The 15000-nt window shown below is 36.2% G+C and overlaps 1 protein-coding gene across 1 annotated transcript; it reads left to right on the top strand.

Annotated features, from left to right (window-relative positions):
* The first annotated feature begins 4481 nt into the window (after positions 1-4481).
* LOC137637895 (keratin, type II cytoskeletal 3-like) lies at positions 4482-11445 on the top strand. Its single transcript, XM_068370003.1, has 2 exons — positions 4482-4620; positions 11182-11445. Exons 1-2 carry the CDS (start codon positions 4612-4614, stop codon positions 11416-11418), a joined length of 246 nt encoding a protein of 81 aa, XP_068226104.1. The 5' UTR covers positions 4482-4611; the 3' UTR covers positions 11419-11445.
* The last annotated feature ends 3555 nt before the right edge of the window (positions 11446-15000 follow it).

Genomic DNA, 15000 nt, shown 5'->3' with positions numbered 1-15000 from the left:
ATAAATTTATATATAAATTTATACAGATACATATATATATATATATATATATATATATATATATATATATATATATATATATATATTACATACATACATACACACATTCATACACATACATGCATACATACACACATGCATACATGCATACACACATGCATACATACATACACATGCATACATACATACATGCATACATACATACATACACATACATACACATGCATACATACACATAAATATGTATTTTTGTGTATTTGTGTGTGAATAATTTTAGTATTAATTGAATTAAATAAAATAACTGCCAACTATAGTCGAACTCAAGGCCTTCAATTTATCTAGAAAGGTTGAAAAAACACATTGGATGCAATTTCTGTTCAAATCAATCGTATTCAGAATTACTCTGATACAAATAACTTCCTCTCTAAATGTATATCAACGATCAAATGTTTTTTTGCGCACTATTTAGAAATTTCCACAAAATCTAGAAGGTTTCTATTCTCCTTAATGACGTAGATAGTTAAGATTTGCTATTTAATGCTATTTTCTATTACATGTGATATCATGATAGATATTTATTCCCCATAAGTGTTCTTGAATATTTCAAGTTTTTTTCCTTATGTATTATTAGTTAGCTTAAGAATATACATTCAAGCTGACAAGTTTTTGAACACGCTCGGAAACGTGTTTTTGAACATGTTCGTAAACACGTTTTTGAACATGTTCGCAAACATGTTATTGAACATGTTCGCAAACATGTTATTGAACATGTTCGCAAACATGTTATTGAACATGTTCGTAAACATGTTTGTAGAACACGCACATAAACATGTTTTTCAACATGTACACATACACACTTTTGAACATTTACATAAAGAAGTTTCGTGAACATGTTCGTTACGTAAGCATGTTTGTGAACGTATACACATGTTTGTGTACATGTCTGTGAACATATCTGTGAACACGCGTGTAAGTATGTATAACGATGTTTGTAAACGCATGTGTGAACGTGTTTGTAGACATCTGTGAGTGTGTAAACATATCTGTGAACACGTATGTAAATGTGTGTGTAAAGATGTTCACAAACGTATGTTATACTGTCAAAGGGAAGAGTATGTGATTTCGCTCCAGCAGGTATGTAAACCTGTTTGTACACTTATGACTCAGTAATTAATCTATGTCCAATGTGGGCGTTTGTAAAAGCCTCTTGTGGAATTCGGAAATGATGCAATTTTCACGCGGTCACTTTCACTCGACGAAACACCTAGATTATATGTACTTATTTCTCGTGCTTTTATTATTATTATTATTATTATTATTATTATTATTATTATTATTATTATTATTATTATTATTATTATTAGTAGTAGTAGTAGTAGTAGTAGTAGTAGTAGTAGTAGTAGTAGTAGTAGTAGTAGTAGTAGTAGTAGTAGTAGTAGTAGTAGTAGTAGTAGTTTTTGTTGTTATTATTATAATCCAGGCTATAACCCTAGTTGGAAAAGCAAGATGTTGTAAGACCAAGGGCTCCCGCAGGGAAAAAATAGCTCGGTAAGGAAAGGAAACATGAAAATATATAAACTATAAGAGAAGAATAGATAATAAAAATAAAACATTTCAGGAACAGTAACAACATTAGACCTTTCATATATAAACTATAAAACACTTCATGAAGACAAGAGTTAGGGAAATAAAATAGAATAGAGTGCCCAAGTTTACCCTAAAAAGGACAACTCTAAACCAAGACAGTTGAAGGCCATGGTACAGAGACTATGGCACTACCCAAGACCAGAGAACAATGGTCTGATTTTGGAGTGTTCTTCTCCTAGAAGAGCTGCTTACCATAGTTAAGAGTCTCTTCTACCCTTACCAAGAGGGAAGTAGCCTAAACTACCGTGGTAGGGATTAGAAGGAATTTCAAATCGTCGAAATGGCTTAAGGGTCATTTCTAGAATTTTGAAGTTGAATCTCATAATCAAAAAGATAAGAATTAATTACTGACGCAAATGTTATTCAGCACAGAATTCAGTAAGAATTACAAAAGGAAATTGATTATACATACATACATACATACATACATACATACATACATACATACATTTCCAGTCCAATGCAGGACAAAGGCCTCACACATGTCTGTGGTTTGACCGGTTTTCAACACCACGATAGCCAACTGGGGTTTGACAGATCGCTCACAGCAAACCAATCTAGTATGGGTGGTCCTTGCTAGTATAGCTTTGCTGATCATATGTGCATATACAACATGAATAAATACACCTGTATCAGATTATAAGGATAATGTCACTTCTATTATCACTCCCTTCAAAAAAAAAAAAAAAAAAAAAAAAAAAAAAAAAAAAAAAAAAAAAAAAAAAAAAAAAAAAAAAAAACTAATAATTTATAAATAGATATGTTCTCAATACACAATACAGTGATAACAAGCTCCTGTTCCCCCCCCCACTCAGCAAAAACAAATATTTATACATGTACAATTTCAATAAATACACCCTGTATTAGATTATAAGGGTAATGTCACTTCTATTACCGCTCCCTTCACACACACACACACACACAAAAATAAAAAAAAAAAAAAAAAAAAAACACGATTATTTATAAATAAATATGTTCTCAATACACAATACAATGATAACAAGTTCCTGCCTCCCCCCCCCCCCCCCCACCCCTCAGAAAAAACAAATATTTATAAATAAAAATTTCTCAATACGCAATACAATGATAAGTTTCAATTGACAACAGCCAAATCCTCAGGGTCACTTACATAACTATATCTCCACAGTCAACACCTGTGAATTTAAGTAAAAAAACGAGAGAGAGAGAGAGAGAGAGAGAGAGAGAGAGAGAGAGAGAGAGAGAGAGGCCCTTTGTCGTAGTTTCAAAAGAAGTTGTATTTTGTTGTGATAAGTAATCAGAATATCTTGTCTTGAAATGCCTACCAATCTCATAACCTGTTTTTTTACAGGTGGGCGTTCCATTAGTTTCACGTTTATCCTGCACGCCAACAAGACACCTTAGCTCCAACACCAGCCCCCCCCCCCCCCTCATCTAAATTGGCGGCTTTGTCCCAAACAGAAACGCCTTCAAGTCAATTGCAATATTTTTTTATTTTTTTTTATTTTCAGTCAAGGACACTTTCGCCAGATCATTTTATTTGTGCTGGAGTCTGAACTGAAAGACATCAGCTTTAGGGGGAAAGTCTACTAAAGTATTTTTTTCAGGTCATCAGAGATAAATTGATTATGTTACTTATCATGGCGACTATTTTCTTTGTTGGTGACGTCGTTACTATCCAATAGGCTAAAAATTATATGCAAAATGTTTGCAAAAACAGCAGCATCTAATGACGAGTTCCTTCAGCCATTGCAAATGCTTCCAATATAAACAATAAAATAAATAACCTCAACTACAATAAAACTATTACCACATCAAGAAGAGCGATAAAACTATACCAGCATCCACAAAACCATTAACAACAAATATATAATGATGGGGCTCTTCATCGCTCCAAAATATCCATTGCAAATTCTTCCAATATCAACAATAAAAAAAACATTACATAACTGTAATAAAAATATTACCAAAACATGAACAATAATCATCATCATCATCCTCATCATTATCATTATCATTATCATTACTACTTGCTAAGCTACAACTCCAGTTGGAAAAGCAGAATGCTACAAGCCCAGGGGATCCAACAGGGGGAAATAGCCCAGTGAGAGAAGGAAACTAGAAAAAAAAAATTAAGAACAGTAACAACATGGAAATAAAAATTTCCTATATAAACTATAAAAACATTTAACAAAACAAGAAGAGAAATTAGATTGAAGATTGTGCCCGAGTGTACCCTCAAGCAAGAGAACTCTAACTCAAGAGACAGTAGAAAAACTATTCCAGCATCAACAAAACCAGTACAACAACATAAACAGTAATAATAGCATTACGAAACTGAAATGACGTGGTACTGACCAACACAACATCGTTCCTCGGGTATTATCTGAATCGCAAAATGTTAAAGCGTGAAGCCAGTCCCCAAAGAGGGATTCCCAAGGACCCCAGAGAAGATCCTTCTCTCGGGGTGCTCCAAGGTCGGAGCCAACGGGGAGATCCCCACGACTTCCAGTTCTTATCCCGGATGACTTTAAGATCGAAAATGGCCCATTTTCCATTATATAAAACACCCTTGTTTGTGAATCAATTTTTTCTCCCAACTTCCACTTATTATCCTGCAGAGAATAAAGTCGAAAATGACCCATTTTCCAATATATAAAACACCCATGTTTGTGAATCCTTTCCCCCCCCCCCCAACTTCCAATTCTTATCTTGCAGACACTTAGGTCGCAAATGACCTATTTTTCAATATATAAAACGCCCTTGTTTGGTAATCCTTTTTTTCTCCTTTTTCCTGTAAGGGGTACATTACCATTGCATCTTGTTACCAGGACGTCCTTACGGATACAATTTGGCATCCTGACGTTGAAGGACGTTTTGGTATATAAGGGAGGTTTGGTTTTAGGATCTACACAATTGGTTGGGCTTCGCACAAGAGGTTCAAGGCTTAGTTTCGGAGAGACCGAGGAATAGCATAGTCCCAGAATGAAGTTTGTGAGTATCTTGTCTTCAAAAGTGTTGGGTTTAAACGTTAAATCTCTTATTTACAGAGAAAATATCTTTCTTCTTAAATGTAGGTCTTTGCAAGATTGGGTCTCTGTATATTTGTGCAGGCTATGTGTGTGTTTAAGTGCTTAAATGTGTGGAAGGGTTTGTGTATCACCATGATTAGCAGAGCTTCATAAGTCAAATGTAGGTCCTTGCAAGAGTGTTTTTCTGTATATTTGTGCAGGCTATGTATTTGTTTAAGTGCTTAAATGTGTAAAAGGGTTTCTGTATCACCATGATTAGCAAAGCTTTATAAATCAAATGTAGGTCCTTGCAAGAGTGCTTTTCTGTATATTTGTGTAGGCTGTGTGTTTAAGTGCTTAAATGTGTGGAAGGGTTTGTGTAGCCCCTTGGTTAGCAAAGCTGTATAAGTCAAATGTTGGTACTTTAAGAGTACGTTTGTGTATATTTGTGTAGGCTATGTATGTGTTTAAGTGCTTAAATGTGTAAAAGGGTTTGTGTATCACCATGATTAGCAAAGCTTTATAAGTCAAATGTAGGTCCTTACAAAGAGTGCTTTTCTGTAAATTTGTGTAGGCTAAATGTATGTGTTTAAGTGCTTAAATGTGTAAAAGTGTTTGTGTATCACCGTGATTAGCAAAGCTTTATAAGTCAAATGTAGGTCCTTGCAAGAGTACGTTTGTGTATATTTGTGTAGGCTATGTATGTGTTTAAGTGCTTAAATGCGTAAAAGGGTTTGTGTATCACCATGATTAGCAAAGCTTTATAAGTCAAATGTAGGTACCTGAAAGAGTACGTTTGTGTATATTTGTGTAGGGTATGTATGTGTTTAAGTACTTAAATGTGTAAAAGGGTTTGTGTATCACCATGATTAGCAAAGCTGTACTAGTCAGAGCCACCTTATGATAGGTTGGTTTGCTGTGAACGATTATATTAAAGTCTCCCATAACACCAATCCGAATTGGCCAGTGTGGTGATGAAAATGTCCAAATACCAAACATGACTAAGGACATATGAGGCCTTTGATCTGCATTGGAGTAGAAACGATGTATTTTTGGTTAATAGTTTATTAATTCCACAACTTCCATTTTCATACTTTCAAGATTATATGCATAGATGGCCCATTAAAATCTATTTCGTTATACTCCATTCCTAGTGGTAGCCTATTGGACACGGCCCTGCCTAATAATCTGTTGTACTGGGGTACAAGACCTAATCAAACTCTATAGCTTTTACTGGTATATGAAATCTGTTGTACCTGTTAGACCTAATCAAACTCTATAGCTTTTACTAGTATATGAAATCTGTTGTACTGGGGTACGTGACCTAATCAAACTCTATAGCTTTTACTGGTATATGAAATCTGTTGTACCTGTTAGACCTAATCAAACTCTATAGCTTTTACTAGTATATGACATCTGCTGTACTGGGGTACGAGACCTAATCAAACTCTATAGCTTTTACTAGTACATGAAATCTGTTGTACTGGGGCACGAGACCTAATCAAACTCTATAGCTTTTACTAGTACATGAAATCTGTTGTACTGGGGTACGAGACCTAATCAAACTCTATAGCTTTTACTGGTATATGAAATCTGTTGTAATGGGGTACGAGACCTAATCAAACTCTATAGCTTTTACTGGTATATGAAATCTGTTTTACTGGGGTACGAGACCTAATCAAACTCTATAGCTTTTACTGGTATATGAAATCTGTTGTACTGGGGTACGAGACCTAATCAAACTCTATAGCTTTTACTAGTATATGAAATCTGTTGTACTGGGGTACGAGACCTAATCAAACTCTCTAGCTTTTACCGGTATATGAAATCTGTTGTACTGGGGTACGAGACCTAATCAAACTCTATAGCTTTTACTGGTATATGAAATCTGTTGTACTGGGGTACGAGACCTAATCAAACTCTATAGCTTTTACTAGTATATGAAATCTGTTGTACTGGGGTACGAGACCTAATCAAACTCTGTAGCTTTTACTAGTATATGAAATCTGTTGTACTGGGGTACGAGACCTAATCAAACTCTGTAGCTTTTACTAGTATATGAAATCTGTTGTACTGGGGTACGAGACCTAATCAAACTCTATAGCTTTTACTAGTATGTGAAATCTGTTGTGCTGGGGTACGAGACCTAATCAAACTCTATACCTTTTACTGGTATATGAAATCTGTTGTACCTGTTAGACCTAATCAAACTCTATAGCTTTTACTAGTATATGAAATATGTTGTACTGGGGTACGAGACCTAATCAAACTCTATAGCTTTTACTAGTATATGAAATCTGTTTTACTGGGGTACGAGACCTAATCAAACTCTATAGCTTTTACTGGTATATGAAATGTGTTGTACTGGGGTACGAGACCTAATCAAACTCTATGGCTTTTACTGGTATATGAAACCTTATCGATCTTGTGAGCTAAAGACTGTTCTTCCCTCGTCCTAGCTTGACGGACTGAGGGACTTAGGAGCTGTTCATGTGTGTATATGGTCCGTCGCTTGGTCATTATCACTGTCCCTTGCCACTGACATTGATGAGCGACCATTAAGCCATTAATCTTCTCGGTTTAAAAGTTTAAAGGCCCCTCATGAATGGCAGAGGCTAGGGACAGTTTCATATCCCTATCAAGCATGACAGTGCCCTAAAGACTGACCATATATACATATGATCAGCGCCCAAACTCCCTCTCCACCCAAGCTAGGACCAAGGAGGGCCAGACAAAGGCTACTAATAACTTGGCAGATAGACCTATAGGCTCCCCCAAACACCTCCCCCCTAAATCCTTAGCTTACAAGGGTGGTAGGGTTGCAGCGACCAAAAGAACTAACGAGTTTGAGCACGACTAACCACAGTCTGGAGATCAGCAATCAAGGACGTTATCACATAGGCCACCAACATGGGCGACAGTGACTTTTTTTCTTAGTTATATTAAAAAAATATGCAATTATGTGTGTAAGTAATTCTAGAATAATGATTAACTTAGTAACAGAAAACAATTAAGTTTTGAGTTGCCGATCCAAAATGTTATGTTTGTACGATATGCATCGAATGACCCTCCTCCTCCTCCCCCCCCCCTCTCTCTCTCTCTCTCTCTCTCTCTCTCTCTCTCTCTCTCTCTCGTTAATATTTGACATGTGAAGCACTGTGTTCGAGATCAGATTTAAAATGTCTTAAAAATTACTTCTTAGGAAACTGATATTCGAATGTAGATTTTTGTAATATTTCCATAGGTAAAATGACACTTTTCTCCCTTTTTACATATAATATACAGGTACTTTTGAATATGGAAAATAATAGTAATAATAATAACCAAAGTAATAAGTAGAAATAAAATTACTACTTACTTATAAAAGGTTTGGATTGCATGCCAAGAGATCATATCCCAGTACCGTTAGTCAGGTTCCAACAAAAACATTTTTTTGCATTGTGCAATAATGTAACACACAACAGTGTTCCTTGATCAAGGTTTAAACTCTAGTATTTACCTTAAATGCTGCTGCTTTTTACCTTAGATTACCTTCAAAATTTTACCAATTTCCTTACATTTTAAGTTAGTAAAACCGAAATTACCATGGAATTACCTTGAAAACCATGAAAATTACCTCAAACTAAGCCAATTACCTTGTTTAAATACTGTTCATTGAGTTAGTAAAACTGAAATTACCATGGAATTACCTTGAAACCATGAAAATGACCTCAAACTAAGGTAAATTACCTTAAAAGTTTAAACCCTGTTCATGACTTCTTCAGACGTGCGTCGTCAAGAACAAAGGTGGGGGGGGGGAAAGAATTCCAGTTCTACCTTTTGCCCTCAACCACATACCCTCCACCCCTCTCCCTCTCTCCCAACCCCAAATTCGTTACCTAAACCATGACCTTACACCCCCCACCCCCCCACCCCTTCCAGAGAGACTTGTCAGCCCAGTTCCTGCCACCGATCTTCCTGCCAGCTTCGTAATCTCCTAAGAAAGATTCTCTTGTTATTTAACTCGTCTCAGTGATTGGAAAAGATGAGGACTTTAAATTATCTGAATTATTATTTGGACTTTCGGACTTTCACTTTTTAGTTCGCCCAGTGACTGGGAAAGAGGAGGACTTTAAATTTTTATTTGGACTTTCGGACTTACACTATTTAGTTCGCCCAGTAACCCCATTGGACTTTCACACTTTCATTTTTCAGCTCACTCACAGTGACTGGGAAAGATGAGAAGGACTTTGAATTATCATTTGGATTTTCAGACTTTTACTTAACAGTTCGCTCAGTGACTGGAAAGGATGAAAAGAACTTTGAATTATTATTTGGACTTTTGGACTTTTACTTAACAGTTCGCTCAGTGACTGAAAAAGATGAAAAGGACTTTTGAATTATCATTTGGACTTTTGGATTTTCACTATTCACTTCGCTCAGTAAGTGGAAAAGATAAAAATGACTTCAAAGTATACTTTGGACTTTCTGGACTCTTTCTTTTCAGTTCGCTCAAAGTCCACAAGCCTCCTGACCTTTTAATCTCAGAATTCCTGACCAAAGAAAATCAGGAAGGTAAAATTGGTACCGAGGTTGTTCTGATCATAAATACAGATTATGTCGTCATTAATTCTCAATGTCGAACGAATCATTTGTTACTTGAGCGAACCTCATTGAAATTGATTCATGATTAAATGGTTTATAATCTTAATATTTCAGAATATAAATGAATAAACTGTTCCTATTAGATTCGTCTTCAGTGGTATTCATACCCCACTGGGAGAGACCGCTTGCCTCAAAGATGTTATAAGCCCAAGGGCTCAAATAGAGAAAGTAGCCCAGTGAGGAAATGAAATAAAATAAGATACAAGAGACATAATGAACAATTAAGATATTTCAAAAACAGGAACAACATCAAAATAAGTCATTCATATACAAAAATATAGAAACTTCAAAATAACAAGAGGAAGAGAAATATATAGAACTATAAAAGAAAAAGAAAGAAAATAGATAGATAATAAAAAAAATCAATAAATAAATAAAGTAATTTCTTCCATTAACAATTAACTATAAAAACTTCAAAATAACAAGAGGAAGAAAAATATAAACTATAAAAGAACAAAGAAGAAAATAGATAAAGTAATAATGAACCAAGTCATCAAATGAATAATGTTATTGCTTCAGTCCACAATTAGAAATTTACTATGAAAGAACGCAATCAACAATTAACTATAAAAAACACAATCAACAATTAACTATAAAAAACACAATCAACAATTTACTATAAAAGAACTTCTTTTATTAGCGTGTTTTTTTTTCCATTCGTATGGGGTAACATTGTTGCCTTCTTTCAAAGAACACAATTAACAATTAATTATAAAAGACCACAATCAACAATTAATTATAAAAGACCACAATCAACAATTAACTATAAAAGAACTTCTTCTATTAGCCTGGTTTTTCCCATTCGTATGGGGGTAGCACAGTTGCCTTCTTTCAAAGAACCCAATCAACAATTAACTATAAAAGAACACGATCAACAATTAACTATAAAAGACCACATACAACAATTAACTATAAAAGAACTTCTTCTATTAGCGTGCTTTTTTTCCCATTCGTATGGAGTAACACGGTTGCCTTCTTTCAAAGAACCCAATCAACAATTAATTATAAAAGAACACGATCAACAATTAACTATCAAAGACCACAATCAACAATTAACTATAAAAGAACTTCTATTAGCGTGGTTTTTTCCCATTCGTATGGGGTAACACGGTTGCCTTCTTTCAAAGAACCCAATCAACAATTAACTATAAAAGAACACGATCAACAATTAACTATAAAAGACCACATACAACAATTAACTATAAAAGAACTTCTTCTATTAGCGTGCTTTTTTTTCCCATTCGTATGGAGTAACACGGTTGCCTTCTTTCAAAGAACCCAATCAACAATTAACTATAAAAGAACACGATCAACAATTAACTATAAAAGAACACAATCAACAATTAACTATAAAAGAGCACGATCAACTACAAGAACTTCTTCTATTAGCGTGGTTTTTTCCCATTCGTATGGGGTAACACGGCTGCCTTCTTTCAAAGAACCCAATCAACAATTAACTATAAAAGAACACACTCATCAATTAACTATAAAAGACCACAATCAACAATTAACTATAAAAGAACTTCTATTAGCGTATTTTTTTTTCCATTCGTATGGGGTAACACGGTTGCCTTCTTTCAAAGAACACAATCAACAATTAACTATAAAAGAACACGATCAACAATTAACTATAAAAGACCACAATCAACAATTAACTATAAAAGACCACAATCAACAATTAACTATAAAAGAACATAATCAACAATTAACTATAAAAGAACACAATCAACAATTAACTATTAAAGAACACGATCAACAATTAACTATTAAAGAACTTCTTCTATTAGCGTGGTTTTTTCCCCATAACACGGTTGCCTTCTTTCAAAGAACCCAATCAACAATTAACTAAAAAAGAACACACTCATCAATTAACTATAAAAGAATGATTTCTCCATTCCAGGCTTCCTTGCTCCTGGCCGTCCTTCTGGCCGTGTCAGCCCTCTTCACCACAGCCTGGGCCGAGCCGGAACCCTTCAAGAAATTCGGCAAAAAAGGCGGAGGACGCATTGGTGGATTCCGGTCTTACCGCCCTGTACATGTCGTGCATGTGCCAGTCTACAGTCACGGCGGATACGGCGGCGGATACGGCGGTGGATATGGTGGGGGATTCGGTGGATTTAAGGGCAAGGGTAAATAAAGGATACGAGGAATGACATAGTGGATTTGGAGAGGGATACGGTTGGAAGGCAAGCATGGCTAATGTACACTGTTAAAAATTTGCATTAAAAAACAGGAAATGCCTGGCAATATTAATTCCTTATTTTTTATCGTTTTAAAAACGGATATATTGGCGTAATTGAGTGATATTACAGTCACCAAACCGTAAAGATAATACAAAGGTAAAATTAAGGTCCCCTCTATTTCACTGAAATATGGCTAAGAATAGATTTTTTACGGAGAATTTCCTTTTAGAATTACGGGGTTTTTTAACAGTTTTTTAACAGTGTAAGATACGGCAAAAGGGATAGCAAATGATACAAAAGTTGATGAAACCTGTTAATAAAACAGCGACACAAAGGACCTGCTTTCTGGCATCTTTCAGTTTCTTGTCGCTAAAATTAACAACAAAAAAGCCCCTTCTGAAGATTACATTTTAAGTCTTACTGATGGAAATTCCCTTCTAAAGATAGAATTCTATGTCTTACTGATGGAAATTCCCTTCTGAAGATTACATTTTAAGTCTTACTGACAGAAATCCCCTTATGAAGATTACATCTTAAGTCTTACTGATGAAAATTCCCTTCTGAAGATAACATCTTAAGTCTTGCCGATGAAAATCCCCTTCTGAAGACTATATGTCAAGTCTTGCTGATGACAATCACATTCTGAAGACTAGCTGATAAAAAATCCCTTCTGAAGATTGCCTTTTTAAATCTCTCTGATGGATATTCTTCAAAGAAGTCCTACAGAATACATCGCCTTCCACTACTTGTTATGTAATAACATACTGTACTCTGCATTTTGTATCCTAAGGATACATTTCTATTAAACGTATCCTCTATTTCTCATCACTTTATATTCTGTATTTTTTCCACAAAAATAAAGAGGAAAAGTAATATTTATTTTATTTTACCCAAGTTTTTATAGACATTAGCTATATCACCCAAGCCAGGGTAAATGGGGAGGGTTGGCGTCAAGAAAGGCATCCAGTCATGAAAAATTAGCCAAAACAACTATGGTCAGCGAGTATAATCAGAATGAAATTAATGCTAGGGCGTTCCCCTAGGGCGAGGTGTTGGGACCTCGCCTGATCCCTCCGAAAAATCGGGAGAGGTCCCAACGTGTCGCCTAAGGGGAGATTAACCGGTGATGAAGTGTGGGACAGAGATAGATGGAGAAAGCTGACCAGAAACATCGACCCCACATAGAAGTGGAAAAAGATGTAGATGAAGAAGTAGTTTGAAATTCTAGAATCAGAGTCGTATTATATATACGTCATTATTACTCAATGTTTCTTTGAACATCAGAATTCATCAAAGTCTGTTAAAAAAAATATAATAAAACCCCTATATACTTAACCTACGGCCCTTACCACACACGCGCGTGCGCGCACACGAAAGAGCATTATTTTGTGCATACACAGTATGCTGAGCATAAGTATACACAAGTATAACAACTACAAATCCAGCAGTTTCTCGTCCACTGTAGGACAAAGACCTCAGACATTTTGATTCATATCTGGCCACTGCGAATAGGTGATGTTAGGAGATTTTTGCCAGATCACGTACAGCAAACCAGTCTAATATGGGTTGCCCTGACTAGTACAGTTTTGCTGATCATGCAGGATGCCCAAACCCTTTCACCAAGCTAAGGTATCCCAACTAATATTGGGATAGATTATATATGGGTATTCATGTCACACGTACATATACGTATTAAATATCGATATTCATATGTATACCGTACATATGCAAATACAAATTACATATAAAAGTATATATACACTAAGTCAATATGTAACCAAATCATTCAATATACTATAAGGGATTTTAAACAGGCCCCTCCCGACCCCACTCAAGCCTGGCCCACACAACCCACTCAAGCTCAGACCACCTCTACCCCACTAAAGCCTACCCCAACCCTACCCACTCAAGCTAGACCGAAATCTACCCACTCATGCCCGTCCCACCCTAACCCACTCAACCTCAGCCCACTCCTACCCACTCGATCCCTACCTACCCCTACCCGCTCATGCCCAGCTCAACTTTACCCACTCATGCCCGGCTCACCCGACCCCCCTCAAACCCACCCTACCCCAACCCCTTTAAGGCAAGTCCAGCCCTACCCACTCAAGCCAAGCCTACCTGCTCCTTCTCAAGCCCAACCCACCCCTACCCACACAAAATTACCTCACCCCTGCCCACTCAGGCCAAGCCTACTTGCCCCTTCTCAAGCCCAACGCACCCCTACCCACACAAGCTTACCCCACCCCTTCCCACCCAAGCCCAATATACCTTAGAATATACCCGACCCCACTTATGACCACCCCACCCCTACCTACACAAGCCCAATTTACCCGACCTCACTTAAGCCTACCCCACCCCTACCCACTTAAGCCCTCCCCACCTCTACCCACTTAAGTATAGCCCAGCCCAGCCCAGCCCACCTCCATTTCCATTTCTATTCCCATCTCACGCACCAATCTTCTTTTGTCATGATCTCTTTTGAAAGTGTCAAACCACAGCAAAGACCTAAATGTTGGAGTTTCTTTAGCTGTAGGTCATAATGTCAAAAAGGTTACGATAAGCTCGAGGTCTCTGCTATAGTGAATCTCTGTCAGGAAATAAAACTATTGAATTTTTAGTTGAAAAATTACATTCCTTTAAAGATTGGGCCATTAGCACCCTCCATTTTTTGCTCGGTATCATCAACTTATTATTTTCAAGGTGCCGATAGTCATTCAGATCCGTCTGTCATATTTCATTGTTTTCTAGAGAAACAATCTATAAAAATTATTATTATTATCATTATTATTATTATTGTTATTATTATTATTATTATTATTATTATTATTATTATTATTATTAAGCTACAACCGTAGTTGGAAAAGCAGCATGCTATAGGCCCAGGGACTCCTACAGGGAAAATAGCCCAGTGAGGAAAGGAAACAAGAAAAAATAAAATATTTTAAGAACAGTAACATTGAAATAAATATATATTCTATATAACAATAAAAACTTTAAACAAAACAAGAGGAAGAGAAGTAAGATGGAATAGTTGTGCCAGAGTGTACCCTCAAGCAAGAGAACTAACCGAAGACAGTGGAAGACCATGATACAGAGGCTATGGTATTACCCAAGACTAGAGAACAATGGTTTGATTTGGGAGTGTCCTTCTCCTAGAAGAGCTGCTTACCATAGCCAACGAGTCTCTTTTACCTTTACCAAGAGGGAAGTAGCCACTTAAAAGTTCCAAATTAAGGAATCGCATTGAAATGTTAATTTTCATGGACAATTGCATAAAGTGATCTGTATTGAGTGGTTTATGTCTTGTTAGGATGAGATAGAAGGACGCTGGTGACTGGTACAGCACATGAACATACGCTATCGGGGTCTAAGCGATGTCAGGCAGGGCAGCCGATCGGGACTATGGTCTACCCCAAAAGCCAAAGCAAAGTCCTTCAAAAGAAGGCAGCTATGCTAATGTATATATACAAATGTGTGTAATATATACATTGACATGTATGAAACGCATATTCATATACATATTTACATATACA

Source organism: Palaemon carinicauda, chromosome 3 (assembly GCF_036898095.1).
Source record: "Palaemon carinicauda isolate YSFRI2023 chromosome 3, ASM3689809v2, whole genome shotgun sequence".
NCBI classification, from domain to species: Eukaryota; Metazoa; Arthropoda; class Malacostraca; order Decapoda; family Palaemonidae; genus Palaemon; species Palaemon carinicauda.
Note: the sequence above shows the minus strand (reverse complement) of the source record. Positions and strands in the feature narration are given on the sequence as shown.